The sequence below is a fragment of the Hypomesus nipponensis genome, chromosome 12 (assembly GCF_054491055.1).
Source record: "Hypomesus nipponensis isolate SF chromosome 12, ASM5449105v1, whole genome shotgun sequence".
Taxonomy (NCBI): domain Eukaryota; kingdom Metazoa; phylum Chordata; class Actinopteri; order Osmeriformes; family Osmeridae; genus Hypomesus; species Hypomesus nipponensis.
Genome location: NC_140372.1, coordinates 12,607,501 through 12,631,658, shown reverse-complemented (window position 1 = coordinate 12,631,658; position 24,158 = coordinate 12,607,501). Strand labels below are relative to the sequence as shown.

Sequence of the window (24,158 nt, the reverse complement as noted above, 5' to 3'; positions counted from 1 at the left end):
TTGGCGGTCATTAACTATTCAGGCTGTGACAGGGTAAATATCTACAGTCACACTAGATGGCGCTGTGCCCCAATCACAACTAGATTCACTCCCAGTGCATCATCGAGGTGCGACGCCAAACTTTTGTACCGTAGTAGCTTCCTACCGTTTACTTTGAGAACAAAACGACACTCCAAGTTCACAGAACAGGGCTGCACGAAATCAACTGTCAGGTGAAACAGCCCCGACATACAGCTGGTAAATAGACTGTCCTTACACACAACTGTCTGTATTTGTCTCGGTAGTACTTAATTACCTGGGTACGTTAGTTTAGCTAACTAGCCTTCTCGATCACGTCTACCTTTCAGGATGTGTGTGTGTGCGTGCGCGCGTGTGTCTATATATATATGCATGTGCGCCCTCCAAAATCCCTATGAACCACAGGTTTGAATACAGGAATAGCTGCATTTGACAGTCAGATGCTGTGACTGACCAAAGGAAGGCAGTGGTTTAGAGGGCAGCCATGCTGAACCTCATCTTTTGTGTCTGACAGTGTGTGGATGTAGGCATGTGTATGTGAGAGTGTCAGTGCGTGTGTATGTGTAAGAGAGAGAGAGTGAGTGACAGAGAGATTATAGCTTCTGATTTGCCTGTCTTTAGTTCTGGCTGAATGGGAGATCCTGTTGTTGCATAAATCAGACCGGAGTCCCCAGACCTCAGCCTGACCTCAGGTGCGTGCGTGCACGTGCGTCTTGCTGTGTTTTTGTACACACTAATCTCTGTAAGTGGGTCAGTGTGTGTATATCTAGCTGTCTGCGTTGTTAAACGTGTGTGTGTGTGTGGGGGGGTAATGTGTTTGCAGGTGGCCGTGGTGATGAGCAGTCCCATGGCTAGCTCCTCCTCCAGCTACTCGAGGGACCGCCCCTCCAACCGTACCAGCTTCATCCCTGAACTACAGAGCATGATGTACTTATCTATCTATCTATCTATCTATCTATCTATCTATCTATCTATTGTCTGTCTATCCATGTGTCTATCTAGTTATCTGTGTCTGTATCTATCTCGCTATATATATATATCTTATAGATGTCTAAATGTCTGTCAACCTGATTTATCCATCCGTCCATCAAATCCTCACTTCTATCTGTCTGTCTGTCTACAGAGCATGGTGTTACCATTTATCTGTCTGTCTGTCTGTCTGTCTGTCTGTCTGTCTGTCTGTCTGTCTGTCTGTCTGTCTGTCTACAGAGCATAGTGTTACCATCTATCTGTCTGTATGTCTGTCTACAGAGCATGGTGTTACAACCCATCTATATATGTCTGTTTGTCACAGTCCCCAACATGCACAGTGTTAAAGCACCGACACAGTCACTGACCTCAATATAGCTTGGTGTTAGAATACAGACACAGATCAGTTTCATGTGGAATATTCATACCCACACGGGTTAACACTGATTTTAGTGGACACAGGTGCCCCATTGTAGGGTGGCCAACGTGTTAGAACAGAGGAGAAGTATGTTACTCACCCCAGCAAAGACCTGGGTTCCCTTTCGCGAAAAGACTATTGGACGCCATGGGCCTAGCTCAGCTAGTATATAGACAACACATGCACACATACACAGTCACACGGTACGTGTTAGTGAACGAGCAGTTTAGCAACGTCTATCAAAAGGTTTGGGAGGGTACTCACTCGGTGCGGTGGTCCACCTGTGGTCGTGAGAGTCCGTCTGTGGTTCCGATGGTCTGGCTGTGGTGGTGTGGTCAAAGAGAATGGGGTGTCGTCTACGTCTAACCAGCCTTAACCCTCATGCACACCTCCCACATGCTACTTAGTTTTCTCCCTCCCTCTCCCTCTATTCTCTGCCTCTATTCGCTCTCTACCTCTCTCTCTCTCTCTCTCTCTGTCTGTCTGTCTCTCTCGCTCTGTCTCTGTCTCTCTCTTTCTCTCTCTCTCTGTCTGTCTCTCTGTCTCTCTGTCTCTCTCTCTCTCTCTCTCTCTCTCTCTCTCTCTCTCTCTCTCTCTCTCTCTCTCTCTCTCTGGTAAGGTAGGGCTGGGAAAAAGGGAGTCAGGATGTGGGCTCCATCGTTGCTGACTGGCAGGTGTGTGTGTGTCGGGGAAGTGGTTCCTCTATGCAAAAAGACAAAAGAGGGCTCAGTGTGTGTTTGTGTGTGTGCTTGCGCGTGCGTGCTGGTGTTATAGGTTTGCTCTCGGAGATGCTCGCAGGCCACTACATGACACCGCTGCTCTGGTGGAAGACATAGTCCACACTCAACTCATCAACTTGGTAACAGCCCCCCCCCCCCCCCACACACACACACACACTGAGCCCTCCTCCCATTTCTGCATCAGCCACTAATCTGTGTGTGTGTTTGTAGCTGCAGCAGGCGTGCGAGGGGGCCGTGCTGCGGGGGTCAAGGGTCATCTCAGCGGAAGACATCCTGTTCGTGATGAGGAAAGACAAGGTGACAGCTGATTGGCTACTTTTTCTGACCACCTATTGGGACAAGATGGCTTCCTGTTCATTGTGCATCATCGAACCCCGTCACCTCATCATCGTCTTCCTCATCTCTGTCCCCCAGAGGAAGCTGGCCAGACTCCTGCGGTACATGCAGTTCCGGGACTATAAGTCTAAAGTCCTGAAGAACATCGAAGACGATGAACCACTCGAGTCAGGTACACATTGTCTCTCTCCGTTCACTCCTCTCCCTCTCCCTTCCTCGATCTCTCTCGCATTCCCAGTGACCCCCTCTCTCCATTGTTCTTTCTCTCCTTTCATTCACCCCATCTCTTTTCTTTCCGTCACGCCCACACAGATAGGTCCACCGTTGCCGGGGGTAACAAGCGCCAGCGTCTGATGGTGGACTTCCTGTCGTGGGTGGACCAGACCGGGGAGTTCCTGTCGCTCACCAACACTCTGGACGAGATCAAGCAGGAGCGACTGGAGGTCAGGGGGCCATGTCTTAAAATATGATACTGTACTAGGACTGTTGTCAGCCGTAACCTTGCTATGATCATAACCTGACCTTGACAGACTTTGATTTTTTTTTTTTTTTTTTTTTTTTTTTTTTTTATAATTTCTTGACTGTGTGTGTGTAGAGGCTAGAGAGACACTCAAGGAACATGGACCCAGCGCAGTACTCTGAGTTCTGTGAGAGTCGTCAGCTCAGCTTTGGTGAGGTTCCATTCTACCCTCCAACTCTCCTCTGATCCTTCTCTCCTCTCCCACTCACTGCTTCTCCCCTCCTCTCCTACTCACTGCTTCTCTCCCACTCACTGCTTCTCCCCTCCTCTCCTACTCACTGCTCCTCCCCTCCTCTCCCACTCACTGCTTCTCCCCTCCTCTCCTACTCACTGCTCCTCCCCTCCTCTCCCACTCACTGCTCCTCTCCTCCTCTCCCACTCACTGCTTCTCCCCTCCTCTCCTACTCACTGCTCCTCCCCTCCTCTCCCACTCACTGCTTCTCCCCTCCTCTCCTACTCACTGCTCCTCTCCTCCTCTCCTACTCACTGCTTCCCCCTCCTCTCCTGATCCTTCTCTCCTCTCTCCCACTCACTGCTCCTCTCTTGCCATGGTAGATGATCCTGTACCATCCTTTGTGTGTGTGTGTGTGTGTGTGCAGCTAAGAAGGCCTCAAAGTTCCGTGATTGGCTGGACTGTAGCAGCTTGGAGGTGAAACCCAATGCTGTCGCCATGGAGATCCTGTCCTACCTGGCCTATGAGACGGTTGCTCAGGTAAAGGCTTCCCCAGAGCTCTAGAATGATCCGTGGTGGGAGGAGCCAGAGAGCGTAGAGAGCAGACACCCCTCAGTACACAGTACCTCACATAACCTCATACATCACTTTTGAAATCAAGGCTCCCTTTCTAAATAATGTGGTACTGATGCATTCATATAGTGTGTGTGTGTGTGTGTGTGCGCTCAGATTGTGGATTTGTCTCTGCTGGTAAAACAAGACATGAGTCCCAAGACCGGCCCTTTCAGTCATGTCATCGCTGCCAACTACATCCACTACCACAGCAACACAGAGGTAACGCACACACACTCCACAGCAACACAGAGGTAACATACACACACACACAATCCACTACCACAGCAACACCGAGGTAGCACACACACACTCCACAGCAACACAGAGGTAACACAAGCACTGATACTCTCTCTCTCTCTCTCTAGGTAAAAAAAGATCCAGATTCTCCAGAAAACACGCCCCCCTCCACGCCGAGCTCCTCCCACTCTTCTAAGCCCCTCCCCCAGGGTAACGGGGAGAGCAGCAGGAGTCGACAGAGGAAACGCAAGAAGGTACCTGATGGGGTCATCTCACGCTTTGAGAAAGCCACAGAAGGGCTCAAACCCTGCCCATGTTGTTAATCTGTGTGTGTGTGTGTGTGTGTGTGTGTGTTGCAGAGCTCAACAGTGAGTGCGGAGCCCCCCAGTGGAGCAATCCAGCCCTGCCACATCCGAGAAGCCATCAGACGCTACAATTACACACACACGGTAAACATTTACACACGCCTGAGATTCCGGGTCAAAGTGAGTTTCCCAAGTCGATCCAAGATAAGATTCTTGATTTGTTCTCCACCCTCTCTCCTATTCTCTCCATCCTGCCTATTCTCTCCTCCCCACCCTCTCTCCTATTCTCTCCTTCTTCCTGTCCCCCATCTTGCCTATTCTCTCCTCCCTCCTCCTCCTCCTCCCCACCCTCTCTCCTTCCTCAGAGCTCCTACAGGCGCAGTGGGATGGCCTTCCTGGCCTGCTGAGTGATGGAGTCACAATGGAGGGAGGAGAAAGAATAGGAAGCCAGACCAGTTGTTTTTTGTAAAAAATTTGTTTTGAGATATGTTGATATTTCACCTTATACTTTGGAATAAAATGATCATTCAATTCTTCTTGTGACATCTGCTTTTTGACCCATACAGAAACGACACACACAGAGCTCTCTAAAGAAACATTTATTGGATTTATCTTTTAAAAGACAGTTGAAATAAAGAGCAAGAACAAGACACTACTGGGCATGCTCACAACGCTGGGGCTACGACATCACTATGACATCAGCACACAGAGGCGGAGTTTCTCATCTCCGAATGGACATTTTCAGGCGCGTGTACGGTGTGTGTGTGTGTGAGAGAGTCAGTATTTGGCTGTGAGCAGCGCCTCCTTCTCCATCAGCAAGTCTCCATATCTCTGCTGCAGCTCCTTCTCCCTCTCCTGCTGCCGCTCCACATCCTCCCTGAGAGCCTGGGGGAGAGAGAGGAGAGGGGGAGAGAGAGGAGAGGTACAGAGGGAAAGAGAGGGGAGAGAGGAGGGGGGGAGAGAGGAGGGGGAGAGAGAGGAGGGGGAGGGAGAGGAGTGAGGGAGAGAGGAGGGGGGAGAGAGAGGAGGCGGGGAGAGAGGAGAGGACAGTAGAGGAGGGGGGGAGAGAGGAGGGGGAGAGAGAGGAGGGGGAGGGAGAGGAGGGGGGGAGAGAGAGGAGGCGGGGAGAGAGGAGAGAGGACAGTAGAGGAGAAGGAAGGGGGAAAGAGAAGGGAAATATGTCAAACCGAGTATACACCTGTATTGAAGCCTACATTACATTTAGTCATTTAGCAGACGCTCTTATCCAGAGCGACTTACAGTAAGTACAGGGACATTCCCCCCCTAGGCAAGTAGGGTAAAGTGCCTTGCCCAAGGACACAACGTCATATGGCATGGCCGGGAGTCGGACCGTCGACCTTGTGATGAATAGCCCGATTCCCTAACCGCTCGGCCATCTGACCCCCCCAACTAAGCCTAAAGCTGTCATCTCCCGATCGGAGCTTCTAAGACATTTAACCCCAAAGTGTGTGTGTGAGAGTGTGTGTGAGTGTGTGTGTACCTCCTTCCTGCGGGGGATGGCGCTGTCCTCCTGCTTCTTCAGCAGGTGGAAGGTGTGCAGCTCCACGGCGCTCTGCTCCACCTGCTCCCACAGCTCCTGGTGCTGCTTGAGCAGGCCCAGGGCGCGCGACTGGTAGCCCCCCAGCAGCACCTTCAGTCGCTTCTCCAGCCGCGCAGCGCGCCGCGCCTCGCACGTCATGTGACCCCGGTTGACCTGCGGGAGGGGGGGGCCGTAGAATGAATAAACACCATCACCAGAGAGAGAGAGAGAGAGATAGAGATAGATAGAGAGTGTGTGTGTGTGCGTGGAGGGAGAGTGTGGAGGGACAGAGAGAGAGTGAGTGTAGACAGGGAGGGGGAGAGAGACAGCCGGCCCCACCTCCAGCTTCTTCTCCAGGCTGTCCAGGCGGTCCTTCTTGGAGGCCAGGTTGGCCCGCGTGTACCTGGCCTGGCCAGACAGGTAGAGCACCTGGCCGTAGCACTCCTCCCACACCTGGCAGTACGCCTCCATGGACAGGTCCCCATGGCCCATCCCCCCACGCACCACCTCCATCTCTGCACTGAGCAGCTCTCCCGCCTACACACACACACACACACACACACACATTAGACAGTGGGACTGGAGAGGGGGACTGGGGGGTTGTGTGTCACCCGGGCTGGGTGCTTGCTCCTGATTGGTCTGTCGTAAATGTGTGTCATCTGGCCTCAGTCCTGATTGGTCTGCAGGGATGTTGGCCTCACCTGGGCCAGCTCCTCGTTGCTGACTGTCTGGTACGGGTGCGAGTCCAGGTAGGCGATGTGCTCGGCGTTGTTGGAGGTGGAGGCGGGGCCTCGGCCCTTGCTGCGCTGCGGTTGGCTGGGCCCGCTGGGGGCGGGGTGGTGCAGACAGTCGTGGTGCAGCATGGTGATCATCTCCTGCTTGATCAGCTCCTCGGCCTGCTGCAGCTCAGACAGCGGCTCGGCTCCGCTCGGACGGAGGATGGACTCGTTCACCTGGAGAGAGGGAGAGAGACACCCGCGCACAGACAGTCAGACAGAGAGAGAGAGAGAGAGAGACACAGACGGAATTGACACGGGCTCTACAGCACGGAGGCGGATGATGGTCTCCTTGTGGGTTTACCTCTGTTGGTCTGGGCAGGCTCCTCTGAACAGATGTGTGTCTCATCTTCAGCTCCTTCTCCTTCTCCAGCTCCCGAGCAACCTGCAACACAAACACACCTCTTCCAGACGCCCGCTCCAGCTCCAAATACAACAGTGTGTGTGTGTGTGTGTGTGTGTGTGTGTGTGTACCTGTTTGCAGTGCTCTATCTCGGATGCGTCCTCGATGTAGCCGTGGTCGGTCTCCGCCTCCTCCAGCTCTCTCTCGGCATTCTCCGGCAGGACGATCTCAAAGTCGTTCTTAGGGAGCGGCAGAGACAGCAGCCCCAGCTTCAGCTGCTCCCGCGACTCCCTCTGCTGTTTACACACACACACACACAGAGTCAGATAGGCATATGGACAGAGACGCAAACAGGTGGAAATGTCAGACAGGTAGCCAGACAGACGGGTAGTCAGACAGACATCTAGTCAGACAGACGGGTAGTCAGACAGACGGGTAGTCAGACAGACGGGTAGTCAGACAAACGGGTAGTCAGACAGACAGACAGGTGGCCAGTTACCAGGTGCTTGGCAAAGGCAGGGTCAGCCAGCTGCTCCTCACTGTTGATGTTGAGTTTGTCTCGGAGGGGGGTGCGAGCGGGGGTCAGTCCAGGGGTCCCTGCCACCTTGGGGGTCATCCCGCCCTGGGGGGTCATCATGCCTTCTGACCCTGGCCCCGGAGTCCTACACAAACACACCATCATCACCAACGCTGACTGGGTCTATCTGAAGGGAGGGTCGTGAGCACAGGGGGTCTGGGATACCCGTGCCTGAACGTGTGTGTGTGTACCTGAAGGGCGTGGTGAGGACGGTGTTGGGCGTCTGCACCGCCTGTCTCTGAGGCGTGACTCCAGAGAAGTCGCTCTGGTGCAGCGGGGTGTTGAGCCCTCCCTTCAGGGGCGTGTCCACGTTGGTCAGGGCCATCAGGTTCTGGGCCTCCTGGAAGGGGGGGGGGGGGGGGGGGAGAGAGAGCGAGGGGAGGAGCAGGGTTGTGTGACGTGTGTGTAGAGAGCCGGTGTGTATTATGTACCGAGTGTGTGAGTGAACCAGTGAGTGTGTGTGCGTACCTGCAGGATCTTGTCCTGGGCTGCGGGGGTCTTTGGGGTGCGCAGGGCGGTTCCCATGGAGCTGTTGGTGACGCTGTACTCGGACAGGAGGGCCGAGGAGGCCGAGTTAGTGATGCCGGACTCCTCAGCTGTCTGACGGGCCACTTCGCTGGCCTGGCCCAGCTTCACCACCTCCTCCAGCTCAGCGTCGGAGATCTGCACACACACACACACATTAGGGCTAGATAGCCAACACCCAATCTGTCCACCTCTGGATGTAAAACTAAAACTCCTTGGTCACTTGGGATCACTACTGTTGGATGAGAGGGGTGCGGAGGATGTTGGGGATAAATAGGTTGGGGATGAAGAGGTTGGGGATGAAGAGGTTAGGGATGAAGAGGTTGGGGATGAAGAGGTTGGGGATGAAGAGGTTGGGGATGAAGAGGTTGGGGATGAAGAGGTTGGGGATGAAGAGGTTGGGGATGAAGAGGTTGGGGATGAGGGCGGTGAAGATGAGAGGGGTTGGGGTTACCTGGGGTGCAGGCAGCACCAGCTTGCTGCGCTTCCTGGTGAACTCAGACACCCCGCTGGTCTGCAGGATGGCGGAGGGCAGATCGGACTCCTTCTTCTTCTTGATCTTCTGTCGGTCTCTCTTTCTCTCCCGCTCCTCCTTCTCACTGCACAGCCACAAGTACAAAAGGGACGCCAAGACAGAAATGAGCCTTTCTATGAAACGAACGGCTTCAGGTGACCAATATGAGACGACGTTCACCAGAGAAGTTTAAAAAAGGGCTTTGTCTGGGTTTTTTCCCAGCAGAACTGCCAAACACAGAGTCCAAAACTAACCAAAACAAACCATAAAATCAGTTTAGTGTGTGAATATGTGTGTGTGTGTGTGGGGGGGGCGGGGACTGACTTGCGCAGCTCTCCGTCCAGGTGCTGTTGTCGCAGGCGTTTGAAGTTGGGCTCCAGGCCCTGGTACAGCTCCATGCTGGTGTCGTAGAAGCCCTGCGACGGCTTCTTCTCAAAGGGGATCTCAGCGTTGTAGTCCACGCCCCGCTTCTTCTTCCTCTTCTTCTGCACGTCGATGCCGGCGGCGCGCAGCTCCCTGCGCTTCTGCAGCGCTGCCAAACGCCTGGACACACACACATATTAGGGTTAGCTGACCACTTTCCAACTCTCCACCTCCTGAAACTATCACACACTGAGCTGGGTCTTCTCCTCAGACTGGGCAGTGTGTGTGTGTGTTACCTGGCCTCCTCCAGCTGCTTCTCCCTGGCTTTCCTCTTGGCCTTCTTGCCTTGTGTGTTGGCCAGCCTGGCCCTGGCCTCTGACAGCATCTCCAACTCATCTACACACACACATTATCATACACCATAAGCATCCTTGTTTGACCATGTTATTGTGTGTGTGCCTGCATGTGTGACTGAGTGCATACCTTCGTCCATGTCCACAGGGTCTGGTCTGGCAGGCTTGGTCTCAGGGTTGGGGTCAATCTCTCCAGGCTTCAGCTTCCTGGGGTCGTCTGCGGTGTCTTCCTCGTTGTCCCTCTGAGCTGCTTTGTCTCTAAACACACACACACACACACAACTGTCAGAGGTGCCCAGACACAATAATGTGTGTGTATGCAAATGTGCATGGATGCATTCATAAACGCATGCGTGTCTTACAGCAGGAACTCATAGTGCTCCAGACACTGGGCAGCGGTGCGTCCTATGATGGGGGCGATGGTCCTCCACTGGGTGGGCATCAGCTTGGCCAGGTGGAGCAGCTTCTCCTCCTCCTCCCGAGACCACTCGGTCTTCTTGATGCTGGGGTCCAGCCACTCATACCTACAGACACAGCAAACAGCCAAGCATTCAACACACTAACGGTGGACAATATTCACATCTTTAAGACTCAAACAGACCAAAGTCTGACACTCACCAGCGGGCCTTGCACTGTTTAGCAGACTTGCGGTGAAGCAGGGAAGCGATACGAGACCACTGGTTCTTCCCATACTTCATCACTGCTGCCTTGAGGATTTCATCCTGGAGAGGGGACGCACACACGGGTAAATATTTGGTCGATCGCAAAACTGAACATGACAACTATCAGGCTTTCATTAGGCAAAACTGGTGTTTATTATAACTCGAATGTTTAATCTGAATATGCAAATGTACGATGGCAATGATTGGGAACTTTGTGACGTAACTATTTGGTCTTTATCATTTCTTTTAGACCTGATTATTTTCACCATTCCGTGTGCAGCCTACATATTAGTACATAGCCAAAATAGTATTCCAACAAAGCTTTACTTTGCAAATGTAAAATACATAATTCCTAAATATAACGGGTGACAATAAGTAACATGTATGTTTAATAGGGAGCTAACGTTAGCTTGCTAACAAGCTATATAGTGTAATTCTACATGTAAGTATAAGTAAACTGACGGTAACCAAAAGGCGCTAACGTGGCTAATGTTAGCAAAGCTAGGCTACGTAGTTAATTCTGTAAACATACCTCGGTGTTCCTCCACACCCCTCCTTTGATCATAATACGCGGCATCTTTGCCGATGTGTGTTACTAACTTCACGAAGAATTGATTTCAAAAACGTGTTTAAAAAATTGTTGCTTCTACGGATAGGCTAAGTTGGCCTGATACTAGTCAAAACAGGCAAGCTACAAAGCCGAGCGTGTCAACACAACAGGAAACGCTCCAGATATCCGTGTTAGCATTTCTTCTTCCTTCCCCTTTAATGGTAAATTACAACCAACATTGTGAGGTTAATACTGCCACCTACTGTTACGGAGTGTGAGGCCGGTGTGAATCCGATAAATGTATTAATATCATAATTACATTTTTAAAATAATCTTAAAATAAAATAAACACCTATACCTTGCACTCCATCCAGCTTCTCTAAAGAGTTTAAATAGCTGTACAAGTCTCCCAATCATCATCCTCTGTCCTTCTTTGCATTTGCTGCAGACTGATTCCTAAAACCATCAACATGAGATAGGAAACACCAGGAGAAGCTTGAAGACACTAGTTTCCAATTCAAGTTTATATATTTTCCATTTGCAACAAGTACAGGTACATTAGAAATGGGTATTGCTCCTCTCCAACATTTCCTAGCGGACAGTTGAACCTGTAGGCTATTCTAAATATTAATTCCTTAATAATCGAATGCTAATCCTTCGTGAGCATTTCTACTCATCGTGTTGATGGGTGTCACCAGACAGCAGAGGTCCTTTCCATGACTTGTTTGACAGATAAGTAACGGCTGCTACTTTCATGCAGCGCAGGTACGACAGACATTCAGTTTCCACCCAGGACACACACACACGGCAGACACCACACACATTTTGGACAAAATACGACAGAAATCTGTAAAATACACTTTATTTGAATTGCCTCGAGACAACGACAGCCAGCAGCACTACAGAAGACTGGGTTTGTGTATGTCAGCACATTGTGTATCAGGTACACCCTGGCTGTATGTGCGTATATCTGTATGTGTCAGGTAGGCACCGTCTGGTCGTGTGTGTGACTGCGAGTGTGTGCGCTGGGGAGCGGGCGTGGCTGAGAGCTGAGCCAGGGGTGGGTCAGTAACTCGGAGGCGGAGAGACAGAGGGCAGGGTTAGAATGTAAAGCTGAGCGAATCATACACCGGGCATGAGGCGAGACCACACCCCCTCCGGTAAGTCCTGTCCTCTCTGGGTAGCGCCCTAATAGCATGGCATGGAGCATCACCCCCAGAGCCCAGACATCTGCAGACCTGGTGCTGGTCAACACGGGTCCAGACACCCCCCTATCAGCTCCAGACACCCCCCCAGCAGCTTCTTCCGTGGCCTGCAGCATCTCTGGGCTGGTGTAGGGGGAAAGGTTTGTCGATAGGGGGTAGTCTACTCCCTGCTTGAAGACTGCATCCTCCACACTCTCCAACATCACCACGGTCCTGACACACGTACACACACACACACATTATCATACACAATAAGCATCCCTGTTTGATCATGTTATTGTGTGTGTGACTGAGTGCATACCTTCATCCATGTCCACAGGGTCTGGTCTGGCAGGCTTGGTCTCAGAGTTGGATCTCTCCAGGCTTCAGCTTCCTGGGGTCGTCTGCGGTGTCTTCCTCATTGTCCTTCTGGGCTGCTTGGTCTCTAAACACACACACACACAACTGTCAGAGGTGCCCAGACACAATAATGTGTGTGTATGCAAATATGCATGGATGCGTTCACTAACGCATGCGTGTCTCACAGCAGGAACTCATAGTGCTCCAGACACTGGGCAGCGGTGCGTCCTATGATGGGGGCGATGGTCCTCCACTGGGTGGGCATCAGCTTGGCCAGGTGGAGCAGCTTCTCCTCCTCTTCCCGAGACCACTCGGTTTTCTTGATGCTGGGCTCCAGCCATTCATACCTACAGACACAGCAAACAGCCAAGCATTCAACACACTAACGGTAGACAATATTCACATCTTTAAGACTCAAACAGACCAAAGTCTGACACTCACCAGCGGGCCTTGCACTGTTTAGCAGACTTGCGGTGAAGCAGGGAAGCGATACGAGACCACTGGTTCTTCCCATACTTCATCACTGCTGCCTTGAGGATTTCGTCCTGGAGCGGGGACGCACACACGGGTAAATATTTGGTCAACCGCCAAACTGGGCATGACTTTTACTCTTTTACTCACTTGGAAAAAAATGGGGTTTATAATAACTCGAATGTTTAATCTGAATATGCAAATGTACGATGGCCATGATTTGGAACTTTGTGACTTATACTGTTTAGTCTACAACATATCATTTAGACCTGATTATTTTCAGTATTCCGTGTGCTGCCTACATATTAGTGCACTGGCGAAATAGTATTCCAACAAAGATTTACTTTGCAAATTGAAAATTAATTATTCCTCAATATAACGGGTGGCAATAAGTAGAGCTAAATTGTACGAGTAGAGAGTAGCTAACGCTAGCTTGCTAACAAGCTAGCTATATGGTGCAAGTACAAGTAGATGGACGATAACCAAAAGGCGCTAATGTGGCTAATGTTAGCAAAGCTAGGCTACGTAATTCTGTAAACATACCTCGGTGTTCCTCCACACCCCTCCTTTGATCATAATACGCGGCATCTTTGTCTATGTGTGTTACTAACTTCACGAAGGATTTATTTCAAAAACTTGTTTAAAAAAAAATTGTTGCTACCTTATTATGCTAAGTTGGCCTGATAATTTTCTGTTAACACAACAGGAAACGCTCAACAAATCCGTGTTAGCATTTCTTCTTCTTTCCCTTACTGGCTGATTGCAAACAACATAGCGAGGTAGCAGAAGAAACAAGATGCCAGACCACTGTGCAGCATATGCTTGCTCAAATAGGCGGACCATCGCAAATAAGGCTCGGGGGATTAGTTTTCACAAGTAAGATTTAACATTACTGTACTATTGGTTGTATTTTGTGAATAGAATATAACCAGAGAGTTGAGAACTTAGGAGCATGGATTTTTGATATTACTGCACTGAAATCGTAGGCAGCTAGCTGGGGGTGGGGGTGGGGGTGGGGGGTGTGTGTGTGGGGGGGGGGAGTAACTTTTCAGTAGTTTAACTCCTTTATTATTTATCAAGTTGCTTGGCCACACAAGCTACACTTTTCTTGTCATGTAAAATTAGCGCAACTTAAAGTAGTTTCCTATGTAGTGAACTAGCCTACTGCTTTTTGTGTTACCTAGGTTGCTACATTTGACTGGGTGGTAGCTTTTGTGTAGTGAAGCTTTATTCATGGCATAGTAACTGATAGCTTAGCTCACTACAATTTCCAAGTAGCTTGCCCAGCACTGTATTATTCACATGTGATTCACTCTAACAAAAGTAAGATACCTCTCATGTCTCATACTCACCCCACTTACCTAAAATAAAGGCAACAGATCATCTGACTGTGAAATGGTTTGCAAACAAGCTCATTCACAATTTCAGCAACCTTGGTTCATTATCATCAGATATGCATCAAAATAGGAGTTTGGTTGAAGAAAGGTTCTAAGAACTGTGAAAGAAGAAATTAAGCTTGACCTCCTTTGTGAAATGTATTTGTGTAGACTCTCCCAAATCTTCAGTTTTCATTTGGAAGGTTTCCCAAGGACAAAGATATGAGGAAGAAGTGGGAAGTGGCTTTGAGGAGAGAAGGATTCACCGCAAGTGATTCATCAGTGCTTTGCAGTCAACATTTCAAGCAGGGCGATTTTGATAGGACGGGTCAGATCATCCGACTCCGAGATGGTGTTATTCCATCCGTCTTCAGCTTCTCGGTTCGCCTCCAAAGAGTAGGTGTATCATCATAAGGCTGTTAGCATTCATAAATGTAAATATTCTATTATCAATCACAGGGCAGGGCGAGATACTTATCCTTTTATATGTATATACTGTATTGGGTATTATGCTTCTTCATTTTACTTGGAAAAGGGCAGGACTACGTCTACCTCCAGAAGAGCTGAAGAAGGCCTGTTTGTGGCCCCTCAGGATGCCCAAGAAACGGCGACCTCACCCCCACAACCTCAGCCTAATGATGTGAATATTTCTACTTTCAAAATCATATCATAATGTTCCCTGGACACACACACACACACACACACTCACACACACTGTGCTGGCAGTGGCTTTGACAGGTGATGACTATAAGAAAGAATGTGGCCCATAAACGAGTGGTGTCAAAGTGATGTTTGTGAAGTGAAACATTACTCACAGCAGGTTCATCCCTCTTTCTACTAGGATCATGGCTATGCCTTGCCTGCTTCTCCTACCGCTGTTAAGACCAGACTCAATGAAGCCTTGGCAAGACTGGAAAGTCTGGAGCGAGAGGAGAAAAATGCCATGGCCAGAGAAAAGAGGGCGAAGACCACAGTGACGAGTCTTTTGGGGGATTTGAGGAAAAAGAACCTCATTAATGAAGAGCTCAAAGAGAAGCTTGAATTGTACTCCGGTAAGAAAAAACTTAGCACTGTGAAATTCATGTACGTGTTATTCTTACTCTCTCGATGAAACTCCATATTTATTATCTGAAGGGGACTTATTTATTTGAAATCATGACATTTCAGATATTCAGATGGACCTCATGGCAAAGCAGGGCCATGGGTACACAAAGGACTACAGAGAGTTTGCGCTCACGCTCCATCTCCATGGTCCAAAGGCATACAAATACCTCCGAGAGGCTCGACATTTTCCCCTCCCACATCCACATACGTTACAACGGTAGGCTTAATGTTGTCCGATTTGAATTTTTGGACATTACTGATGCAAACGCGTTAAATAGCTTCTTCTAAAAATGTTTTTACAGGTGGATGCCAAGCCTGGCGTGAACAAGATGATGCTGGATGTGCTGGAGAGAAGATGCCAGGGAAACTAGGTTAAATATGGATGTGTTTCACTCATGTTGGACGCCATGTCCATCAGAAAACAAGATGTTCTTACCGATGCTCTTGTTTTCATGGTGGTTAGCCTACAAGGACATTGGAAGGCTCCCATGGCTCACTTCCTGACCAAGTCTCTCTCTCCAGAGACACAAAGGGTCCTTGTCAGTCATGCTTTGGAGGAGCTGCATGCATGGGGCATTCAGGGGGGGTATGTGTACCAATGGACGGGCATGCCTCCAATGTCAGCGTGCAACCAACTTGGGTGGACTGTGAGCTGAAGGGAGACTCACGAGAGCCGCTTCAAACCAGTTTCTCGCATCCGGTGACTGGCGAGAAAGTATTTGTAATGATGGACGCTTACCACATGCTCAAGTTGGCACGTAATATGTTGCAGGTAAATGATGATCGTCCGGGAGGAGTTCGGAACGGAGGATGTTGTTCTGCTCGGGGAACATCGAGGAGACACAGTTTGGCATCGACAACCATCATTCTGACCCGTTTTGTTTTTGAAGACACATCGTTAGGTTTTTATTTATTTATTTTTGTCCCTGTTTTTTTCCCCTTTTTTGGGATTATGTTCCCAGTTTTGATCTCGGACGTCTGGTCACTTTATTTCAAAATATCGGAATATTCTATTACTGTTAAGCACTATGAATATTAAAATATGCCGAACCATGTGTAGCTATATTTATGACTTTTGCAGAAAAAAACCAGTGTGAAAATCAGTTTGGTATTCAGTGAGGTATGATTAATTAAATGCGCTGACAGCTCATTGCACCTGCCAAACCAAAAACACTGAGTGGAGCAGGTGACCGTTCCACCCAGGACACACATTTTGGACAAAATACAACAGAAATCTGTCAAATACACTTTATTTGAATAGCCTCGAGACAACGACAGCCAGCAGCACTACAGAAGACCGGGTTTGTGTATGTCAGCACATTGTGTATCAGGTACACCCTGGCTGTATGTGCGTATATCTGTATGTGTCAGGTGGGCACCGTCTGGTCGTGTGTGTGACTGCGAGTGTGTGCGCTGGGGAGCGGGCGTGGCTGAGAGCTGAGCCAGGGGTGGGTCAGTAACTCGGAGGCGGAGAGACGGAGGGCAGGGTTAGAATGTAAAGCTGAGCGAATCATACACCGGGCATGAGGCGAGACCACACCCCCTCCGGTAAGTCCTGTCCTCTCTGGGTAGCGCCCTAATAGCATGGCATGGAGCATCACCCCCAGAGCCCAGACATCTGCAGACCTGGTGCTGGTCAACACGGGTCCAGACACCCCCCTATCAGCTCCAGATACCCCCCCAGCAGCTTCTTCCGTGGCCTGCAGCATCTCTGGGCTGGTGTAGGGGGAAAGGTTTGTCGATAGGGGGTAGTCTACTCCCTGCTTGAAGACTGCATCCTCCACACTCTCCAACATCACCACGGTCCTGACATGTACACACACGCAAATGCACAAAACAGACAAGCACATGCTATAAGTTAACATAAATGGCAAATTAACACTATCTGGCTAATGACAAGGAGTGCTTCAACAATCAATTCACACATAAACACACCTCTCTTTGTTCTTAAACACAAACGTTTTTAACTTGATGTCCCTTAGCACAAGTCCGTGATTATGACAATGCGCCACGGCGGACACCAGCTGGCGGAAGAGTATCCTTGCCGTGTCCTCGTGAAGCCTGCGACAAGTGCGTAAAAGCGCATGCAAGTTCCCAAAACTCCGTGGGAAGAAGACGAAGGAACGCGCTTCTCCGAGAATCACATCCAGCACCTGGTTGATGTTTGGGTGAGCGGGGAGTTGAGAGTACGTGCACAGAGCCTCCCGGTAGCGCGTATAATCAAGTACCTGGAATATAAAGCGCTGATCAGACTCATCAGGCTCATTAGGCTACAAAGAAAATACAAAATCAGTTGGCTAATAACCTTGCAAACAACTTCGTGTCCGCTGTGTGCGTCCACTGCTTTAAAAATGCCGTCCTCCAATTTCTTCTTTATCAAATACCTTCCCACTCGTATGGGGAGGTTAGTATTAGATCTCAAACAATCCTCCATTAGATAATTTTCAGGGTAGCTCGCGTATCAATTAAAACCCAACTGCCACAAAGCGTTTGAAACGCTGCCAGCGAACGTTGCGTTCATTAAATAATGCCTAAAACGCCACCTGATCATTCTACGAAGAGATATGGCATCCTATAGCTTGTGACAAAATATTTGGTTTTCACCAAAAATACTTCCTCAACCAATCCAACAGTCAAGTGTGGAGATATTTTATTAATGTACATCGTTTCAGCACATGATACACCATACAAACGTGTGATACCTGGATGACTCTACAACTCGGAGTCCGGGGATTGGGGATGGACCCGCGTTGTTTTACAACACCACATATGTCACCATGACAACATGCACAGACAGCACAGCACATAGACAGCAGTCAGCCACTAGGGTAGTCGCCAAGCGACCTGGAGGAAGTTAACCTTGGTCAAGTACTATATACTTAATAATAAGTTATACTTAGCCCAGCATTTAGCTAGCTACCTAATTAAATAGAATATAATATTGCCCTCTTTCTCCATGTGATCAGAAACCCCACCTGCAGGCTTAACAATGTCCTTGAAACCTTTCTGAAAGATCAGACATATCAATCTTCTATATCTTGCAATATCTTCTTGATATAACACTTACCATTTGACTGTAACAATGCTTATGTATGATAAGGTGATAATATATAATGTATGTATGCATGTCAATAATGATATATATGCATTTGATATTAGGATGCTATAGAAATGATCATTCAGGTGCACCCCAGCCTCCAACTGTGTGCAAGAGCTCCCTAGTGGCCACACAGTAATCACACATTACAGGATGGACAAGAACCATTACGTTGACACAAGTTTAACACTGGACCTTAACATAGTCCTATATATATATATATATATATATATATATATACATATATATATATATCTCATAACGTTATACTATTATAATACCACAACAACACACATCCCTTTCATTTCCTCACTCTGTCTCACTCATACACCTGTGCGCACATACACACACACACACACACACACACACTCAATCAATCAATCTGTACAGGCCAACACTTATACTTTGAAACAAGAACCAAAAAGTGTCATTGTAAAGACAGTGGAGAGACTGTAGGAAGGATGTTAAGAGGATGCAGAAATATTACGAGAAGGTTGTAGGAAGGATGTAGGAAAGATGTAGGAAGATTGTAGGAAGGTTGTAGGAAGGATGGGCCAATGTTCCAGGGAGGGTCTGGGAAAGGTTGTGAGTGTTACATGCAGAGTGTTAGAAGCTAACAGTATATTTACACTGACGACGACACACAAACCTTACCCCACCCCCTGCTCTAACCCACTCCCCCTCCCTCTCATGACTCCTCCCTTATTCTTACTCCCTCCCTCTCTCCCTCTCTCTCTCCCTCCCTATTTAAGGTCCCCAGCATCTCCCTGAATGGTCTTCTTAATGCGCAGCAGCATGGTGGTCAGCCATTGGTCCAGACGAGACACAGAGTCAAACTCCTTTACAGCCTCCGTGAACGCCTCGCAGTTCTGCTCCTCGTGAGCATCCAGAAGTTTCTGCAGGGGGGTGGGGGGACATGGTCGGGAGGTGGAGGGGTGAGGTTATCGGAGGAGTGCCAGAGAGAAGGGCAATATCGACCTAACCACACTGTCAGGGGGATGGCAACTTGGTCAAAAGTGTGTGTGTGGGCGCTGTTTACCTTTAACAGCTTGCACTCTCTGGAGTCCGCAAACGCAGGAAACATCTCCTCATACTTCTCTATGGCCAGCTGGAATACACACACGCACCCACACAATACTTGAACACACATGATAACTACTGATAGCAGTGGCTTTTCCTCGTGTTGCGCAGTAGGAGCAGTACCTTAGCGTTGAGCTCGTCTACGATGAAGTGACACAGAGAAGCTTTGAAGAAATACTCCTTCGCATTGTACTTCAATAGTGGGTTATCCATGGTATTGGTGGCAACCTGACACACACACACACACACACACATTATTGTGTTTCACCACCACTTAGTCACATAATAACAGATGGACACGCAGAGAGGCACACACACACACAGACCTGTTCGTAGATCTCAATGGCTTTTTGATACTGCTCCAGCTGGGCACTGTAGTGGCCAACTTTCAGCAGGCACTTATTGGCAGAACTGATGAGAGAGAAGATAGAAGGCTCAGACAGATAGACACGTCGACAAGACATGCCTCGGAAAATTCAAATCGAGATGACAGAGAGAGCATGAAAAAGTATCTAGAGAAATTGGGGAGAGAAAGAGAGAAAGTAGAGAGAGAGAGAGAGAGAGAGAGAGAGAGAGAGAGAGAGGAGAGGGAGAGAGAAAGAGGGGAAGTAAGTAAGAGAGAGAGAGGAAGTAAGTAAGAGTGAGAGAGAAAATAAGACAGAGAGAGGAGGGAGCGAGGAAGGAGGGAGAACAAGGGAGAAAGAGTGGGGGAGAGACCGTTAGAGAGAGACAGTGAGCCATACAGAGAGCATGTTTGATTGGATTAGGTACGTGTGTGACTCACCTGTTAGACTCCTCCCCCTTGTAATAGTCTGCAGCCTGCTCGTAGTGGGCGATCGCCTAGACAACCAAAGCAAGACAAACAGTCTCATGACACCCATGCGGGAAGGGCATCTGTCACATATCTATTCCCACTTTACTGTTGTGTGTGTGGTTAATATTGTGGTGTGTTTGCTCATGTACATGTTTGAGCCTGTGTGTGTGTATCCAGAACGTGTGTCTAACCTGCGTGTATAGTTGTGTGTGTTTTTGTGTGTCTGACCTTGTTTATGTGTGTGTCTCCATACCTTTTCTATGTCCACCAGCTCAGACTCGTACACCTCAGCGATGGTGATGTGGTGTTTGGCTGCGATGGTAAACCTGCCCTGGAACACACAGGTAAGATTGGTGTCAAATACCGTGGCACATATCCACCCTCAACACACACACCTCACATCCACTCTCAACACACACACACACACACACACACCTCACATTCACACATGAATACACACAGTCTTACCATATCAGTGTAGATATCAATGGCTGCATTTAGGCAGTTGATTGCCTCTATGGGGGCAGGAGAGAAGAGAGAAGGGAAGGACAGGAGAGAGAGGGATGAAAGAAAAAGAGGCAATTGACAAAATTACAGAAACAGAGTCTGTCCGTGTGCTCGCGTGTGTGCGTGCGCTCGCTCGTGTGTGTGTGTATGGTGCTCACCCTGAGGATCGGCCTTTTTGTAGGCGTTGCCAGCATCAACGAAGCTGGTGGCAGAGTCCAGTTTATTCTGCTGCTGCATGTGGAGCCTTGCAGCCTGGCAGAAAGCGTTCCCTGCAGCTGAAACACGCACGCACGCACCATCATCAATACACACACACCACACCTTGTGTAGGGAATGAAATTGACAGAAAGTGTGTGACAGAGAGATAGCGAGCTACCATTCCAATTCTTGGCCATCTTGAACATGTTGGCTGCTCTGGCATACATCTCGCACGCGTCCTCCACCTTGTGATTCCCTCTGAAACACACGAAAGTATCGCTGGCTGGCACCGTGGTCATGTCAGGCTCGCCATAGCACCGTAGGCCCAGGCACACATCACGCCAGACTCGCTAGGCCCGGACACGGTTAAATACGTTCCATTCGCGACAGGACGAGAGCTGACAAACACAGCGCAGGCCTACATGACTGTTTGATTGCATCGCCTCCTCAACATGTCATCCATCACAGCGTTCGGCTGCGCAATTCAATAAGCGTAGCCTACCTACCCGGATACTGCGACAAACACAGTAGGCTATATTTCCCAGTTTATGTGCAAATATTAATTGTAGACACTGTAAAAAACAAAAAATTGTTAATATCCAGATTTTGCCAGTTCATTCAAATACAATTTGTGCTACCTACCCATCCCCCTCTTATTTTCAGTCGAATCGGAAGCTAGCTACTCTAGCTAACTCGGTTTTGCCTTATAAACCTGCGACGCATGACAAGAACATCTTACCCAAACATGCCACCGAGGAACGACCCAGACGACTTGACCTTCTTGTCAGCCTCCGCCATTAGCTGGATGGCCTCTTTCTCTTTACCGGAGGTGTCCATCGCTATCGGGACGATGTGTTGTCGATGCGAGAAGCTAGGAAAACAGATCGACTGCAGACCTTTCTGTAATGCGCCTGGTGCTGGTGCTGATGCTGCGGAGAGCTGACTGACAATCGGACACGACACCCCTGCAGACAGAACGTGTTAAACACTGCCATCTGCTGGGAGAAGGGAAGTAATGCATCAGCAGACCTGTAAATAAGTTCTAGAAAACAATTATGTCACACCGTAACAAAAAACGAAGAGGAAGCACTCTGTTAAAAAATACCAAATTATGAATCAAGCCTTCCGTCAAAAAAGTACAATTTTTTTCCGGTTTCTACGTCAGTTACGAAAAAGAGCTGTGATTGGACGGAGGACACGTAGGCACCGTGAAGCGCCAAAGCTGAACCTGAATGGGGAAGTATTCCACCAACTGCGACCAAGATTTTAACTGGCATGTTTACGTTGGACAGCTGATCATTATCGTTATCAAGAGAAACTGTCCACATCATAAATTGCAGCAAGGTAGCTAGTTAGCTGAAACGTGTATTACTATAGGTTGACACTGTGGACAACTCATTAGTCAGACATAACTATAGCGAGGCTAGCCAGCTAACGGCATTGACTCTGTCTGTTAACTTGTAAGTTGTACTAGTTACTGCTGTATTGCTAGTAATACTAGCCGGTTGTTGACGTAAGTTGACGTAAATGTTGTGAACTAGTTGTTAGAAAACTAAACACAAATAGGAATATTAGAAACATACTAAACACTACACACCGTAGGTTTAAACTATAACTAAGTAAAGCAATGTGTTTCTTTAATTTTTAGTGTAGACTAGAATGAGTGAGCAGTACCGCGGCTCGGGGTGGGGGGCAAGGGCAGGAAGAGGATGGAGGGAGGGCAGAGGAGGAGGGTGGAGGGGGGGAGAGGAGGGGGATGGAGGGGAAGACCATGGAGAGGAGGAGGAGGAGGAGGAGGAAGAGGAGGAAATGTTCGTCCTTTCAGTGCTCAAAGAGGTAAGGGGCAACTGCAAGGTGCATCTTTTTTTCTCTTACTAGCACCGTCTCTATCATTAGCAGAACCATCTCTCTACCTCCCCCCCCTCTCTGTGCAGGCCCATCCCAAGCTGTAGGTATCTCCCAGACTGTGTCTCCATACCAAGGCTGGGCCCTCTACTTCAAGGAAGGTTCGGTCTCAACAGTCTGTTAGAGCTGCACATGAGCTGCCTGTCTACTGTGTTTCTACTGCAATTCTACTGTGCTTCTACTGTGCTTCTACTGTGCTTCTACTGTCTTTACCATGTCTCCACTGTGTCCACTGTCTGCAGGGTATGTGGCCAGTTCACCCTTTGTCGAGAGGGTCAAGGTGTTTGAGCAGTACTTCACCTCTCAGATGCACCTCTATGATAAGGTTATTTTATGTGTGTGTGTGTGTGAGAGAGAGAGAGAGAGACACACAGAGAAAGAGAGTAAGCTTGCTTTGAAGTGGTGTAGCTGACTTTGTAGTGCCAGTGAGAGTGAAAACAAGCTAACAAGCAACTCAGTGACAACTGTGAAATGTACAATGCTGTGTGTGAATGTGTGTGTGTGTCTGTGTGTAGGACGAAATTGAGAGACAGGGCAGTGTGTTGGTGGACTTCAAGGATCTGGTACAGAACCAGCAAGTGTGTGCTGCCCTGCCGGACCTGACCAATCAGCTGAGAGAACAACCTGAGACCACCCTCAACTGTCTAGGGCTGGCTATTCACCAGGTACACACACACACACCTACACACACACTTACACACACACACACAGACACCTGTGCTGTAGCTGGTCGTGGCGTGTTTCAGGTTCTGACGGCTGATTTGGAGAGACACGCTGCAGAGCTGCAGGGGGAGGGGCTTCCCAGAGGAGCCACGCCCATCATTAACATACCCCACATCAGTGCCAGGTGAGATGCCCCCCCCCCCACCTTCAAACACTTCCTTGTTTGTGTATAAAGTGTGTGTGTTTATATCACGTGTGTGTGTATATGATGTGTGTGTGTGTGGGGGACCCCCTAGGCTGTATAACTACGAGCCGCTCACCCCGTTGAGGACCCTGCGCGCCAGTGTGTTTGGGAGGCTGGTGTGTATCCGGGGCACCGTGGTCCGAGTCAGCAACATCAGGCCCCTCTGCACGCGCCTGGCCTTTACCTGCGACGGCTGCACGCACACGCACGCCCTCCCGCTGCCCCACGGCAAGTTCGCCACGCCCACCAAGGTACGCACCCACGTGCACGCCCAGGGCCCCCGCACCTCACCCTGCAGGGGCTGCAGACATCATAGTAATATGTGTGCGTGTTTCCACAGTGCGTCCAGCCAGAGTGTAGGAGTCGCGCATTCACCCCTAACAGGAGTTCTCCCCTCACCCAGACAGTGGACTGGCAGACTATCAAGTACATAAGTACACACTCCTAGTCCCTCTCTGCACTATACATTCCCTATATCTCTCTACGCGACACCCTCTCTCTCTACACGACACCTTGAGCAGCACCCAGAGCATGCTGTCATTCTCCCCAGGGTGCAGGAGCTGATTGGAGGAGAGCAGCGGGAGGCGGGCCGTATCCCCAGGACGGTGGAGTGCGAGCTGGC

General features: G+C 49.3%; 7 protein-coding genes across 9 annotated transcripts in view; 3 read left to right on the top strand and 4 right to left on the bottom strand.

Annotated features, from left to right (window-relative positions):
* The first annotated feature begins 98 nt into the window (after positions 1-98).
* On the top strand, positions 99-4,866 carry supt3h (SPT3 homolog, SAGA and STAGA complex component). Its single transcript, XM_084667445.1, has 13 exons — positions 99-237; positions 640-710; positions 842-945; positions 2,180-2,264; positions 2,356-2,442; positions 2,560-2,653; positions 2,794-2,924; positions 3,077-3,152; positions 3,601-3,713; positions 3,903-4,007; positions 4,154-4,279; positions 4,385-4,474; positions 4,696-4,866. The coding sequence occupies exons 3-13, from the start codon at positions 854-856 to the stop codon at positions 4,735-4,737; spliced, it is 1,041 nt and encodes a 346-aa protein (XP_084523571.1). The 5' UTR covers positions 99-237; positions 640-710; positions 842-853; the 3' UTR covers positions 4,738-4,866.
* A 48-nt stretch (positions 4,867-4,914) lies between these two features.
* Positions 4,915-10,714, bottom strand: LOC146261177 (cell division cycle 5-like protein). Its single transcript, XM_084667442.1, has 16 exons — positions 10,516-10,714; positions 9,940-10,043; positions 9,684-9,845; positions 9,452-9,579; positions 9,265-9,364; positions 8,930-9,148; positions 8,546-8,690; positions 8,035-8,229; positions 7,758-7,906; positions 7,489-7,651; positions 7,121-7,285; positions 6,951-7,031; positions 6,572-6,823; positions 6,210-6,407; positions 5,832-6,044; positions 4,915-5,215 (listed from the first exon to the last, which is right to left on the bottom strand). Exons 1-16 carry the CDS (start codon positions 10,558-10,560, stop codon positions 5,108-5,110), a joined length of 2,427 nt encoding a protein of 808 aa, XP_084523568.1. The 5' UTR covers positions 10,561-10,714; the 3' UTR covers positions 4,915-5,107.
* Positions 10,715-11,961: 1,247 nt separating this feature from the next.
* Positions 11,962-13,358, bottom strand: LOC146261176 (cell division cycle 5-like protein). The gene is given in 5 exon segments (XM_084668753.1): positions 11,962-12,089; positions 12,091-12,162; positions 12,263-12,424; positions 12,519-12,622; positions 13,092-13,358. Coding segments are annotated over 5 exon segments (465 nt in total). The 5' UTR covers positions 13,137-13,358; the 3' UTR covers positions 11,962-12,007.
* LOC146261175 (THAP domain-containing protein 6-like) lies at positions 12,559-16,081 on the top strand. 2 transcript variants are annotated; one of them, XM_084668751.1, is made up of 7 exons: positions 12,559-12,645; positions 13,324-13,424; positions 14,128-14,320; positions 14,451-14,564; positions 14,766-14,976; positions 15,092-15,245; positions 15,331-16,081. In XM_084668751.1, exons 2-7 carry the CDS (start codon positions 13,345-13,347, stop codon positions 15,350-15,352), a joined length of 774 nt encoding a protein of 257 aa, XP_084524877.1. In that variant the 5' UTR covers positions 12,559-12,645; positions 13,324-13,344; the 3' UTR covers positions 15,353-16,081. The 2 variants fall into 2 exon arrangements, with proteins under 2 accessions (XP_084524877.1, XP_084524878.1); XM_084668752.1 differs by lacking the exon at positions 12,559-12,645 and having other exon boundaries at positions 13,253-13,424; positions 14,460-14,564.
* Positions 16,082-16,269: 188 nt separating this feature from the next.
* Positions 16,270-18,802, bottom strand: LOC146261174 (tribbles homolog 2-like). 2 transcript variants are annotated; one of them, XM_084667714.1, is made up of 3 exons: positions 17,731-18,802; positions 16,964-17,256; positions 16,270-16,834 (listed from the first exon to the last, which is right to left on the bottom strand). In XM_084667714.1, the coding sequence occupies exons 1-3, from the start codon at positions 17,833-17,835 to the stop codon at positions 16,396-16,398; spliced, it is 837 nt and encodes a 278-aa protein (XP_084523840.1). In that variant the 5' UTR covers positions 17,836-18,802; the 3' UTR covers positions 16,270-16,395. The 2 variants fall into 2 exon arrangements, with proteins under 2 accessions (XP_084523840.1, XP_084523839.1); XM_084667713.1 differs by having other exon boundaries at positions 17,334-18,800.
* Positions 18,803-18,829: 27 nt separating this feature from the next.
* On the bottom strand, positions 18,830-21,978 carry napba (N-ethylmaleimide-sensitive factor attachment protein, beta a). The gene is made up of 10 exons (XM_084667712.1): positions 21,464-21,978; positions 20,903-20,982; positions 20,685-20,801; positions 20,488-20,534; positions 20,273-20,350; positions 19,990-20,045; positions 19,532-19,616; positions 19,329-19,433; positions 19,165-19,233; positions 18,830-19,021 (listed from the first exon to the last, which is right to left on the bottom strand). Exons 1-10 carry the CDS (start codon positions 21,559-21,561, stop codon positions 18,869-18,871), a joined length of 888 nt encoding a protein of 295 aa, XP_084523838.1. The 5' UTR covers positions 21,562-21,978; the 3' UTR covers positions 18,830-18,868.
* mcm8 (minichromosome maintenance 8 homologous recombination repair factor) overlaps positions 21,957-24,158 on the top strand; it is a 6,171-nt gene continuing 3,969 nt past the window's right edge. Inside the window, exons 1-8 of the mRNA XM_084668602.1 lie at positions 21,957-22,068; positions 22,659-22,730; positions 22,872-22,954; positions 23,145-23,294; positions 23,376-23,476; positions 23,589-23,787; positions 23,877-23,962; positions 24,087-24,158. The exon at positions 24,087-24,158 is cut by the window's right edge and continues 77 nt beyond it. Of these exons, the coding sequence (XP_084524728.1) occupies positions 21,957-22,068; positions 22,659-22,730; positions 22,872-22,954; positions 23,145-23,294; positions 23,376-23,476; positions 23,589-23,787; positions 23,877-23,962; positions 24,087-24,158 (875 nt within the window). The remainder of the gene's footprint in view (positions 22,069-22,658; positions 22,731-22,871; positions 22,955-23,144; positions 23,295-23,375; positions 23,477-23,588; positions 23,788-23,876; positions 23,963-24,086) is intronic.

What these genes read in the sequence shown, in the direction of transcription:
- LOC146261177 (XM_084667442.1), bottom strand. Translation starts at nt 10,560, where the DNA reads ATGCCGCGTATTATGATCAAAGGAGGGGTGTGGAGGAACACCGAG. An exon ending in CCCTGTGGACATGGACGAAG is followed by an intron (nt 9,365 to 9,451) that starts GTATGCACTCAG and finishes GTGTGTGTGTAG; the next exon opens with ATGAGTTGGAGATGCTGTCA. An exon ending in CCATCCCCCGCAGGAAGGAG is followed by an intron (nt 5,216 to 5,831) that starts GTACACACACAC and finishes TCTCTCCCCCAG; the next exon opens with GCTCTCAGGGAGGATGTGGA.
- LOC146261174 (XM_084667713.1), bottom strand. Translation starts at nt 17,462, where the DNA reads ATGGAGGATTGTTTGAGATCTAATACTAACCTCCCCATACGAGTGGGA. An exon ending in GACACGAAGTTGTTTGCAAG is followed by an intron (nt 17,257 to 17,333) that starts GTTATTAGCCAA and finishes TTTATATTCCAG; the next exon opens with GTACTTGATTATACGCGCTA. An exon ending in GTGTTTAAGAACAAAGAGAG is followed by an intron (nt 16,835 to 16,963) that starts GTGTGTTTATGT and finishes TGTACATGTCAG; the next exon opens with GACCGTGGTGATGTTGGAGA.
- supt3h (XM_084667445.1), top strand. Translation starts at nt 854, where the DNA reads ATGAGCAGTCCCATGGCTAGCTCCTCCTCCAGCTACTCGAGGGACCGC. An exon ending in TCAAGCAGGAGCGACTGGAG is followed by an intron (nt 2,925 to 3,076) that starts GTCAGGGGGCCA and finishes GTGTGTGTGTAG; the next exon opens with AGGCTAGAGAGACACTCAAG. An exon ending in GAGTCGTCAGCTCAGCTTTG is followed by an intron (nt 3,153 to 3,600) that starts GTGAGGTTCCAT and finishes GTGTGTGTGCAG; the next exon opens with CTAAGAAGGCCTCAAAGTTC.
- napba (XM_084667712.1), bottom strand. Translation starts at nt 21,561, where the DNA reads ATGGACACCTCCGGTAAAGAGAAAGAGGCCATCCAGCTAATGGCGGAG. An exon ending in TTGATATCTACACTGATATG is followed by an intron (nt 20,351 to 20,487) that starts GTAAGACTGTGT and finishes TGTGTGTTCCAG; the next exon opens with GGCAGGTTTACCATCGCAGC. An exon ending in GAGAGTGCAAGCTGTTAAAG is followed by an intron (nt 19,022 to 19,164) that starts GTAAACAGCGCC and finishes ACCCCCCTGCAG; the next exon opens with AAACTTCTGGATGCTCACGA.
- LOC146261175 (XM_084668751.1), top strand. Translation starts at nt 13,345, where the DNA reads ATGCCAGACCACTGTGCAGCATATGCTTGCTCAAATAGGCGGACCATC. An exon ending in TCTCGGTTCGCCTCCAAAGA is followed by an intron (nt 14,321 to 14,450) that starts GTAGGTGTATCA and finishes TCTTCATTTTAC; the next exon opens with TTGGAAAAGGGCAGGACTAC. An exon ending in GAAGCTTGAATTGTACTCCG is followed by an intron (nt 14,977 to 15,091) that starts GTAAGAAAAAAC and finishes ATGACATTTCAG; the next exon opens with ATATTCAGATGGACCTCATG.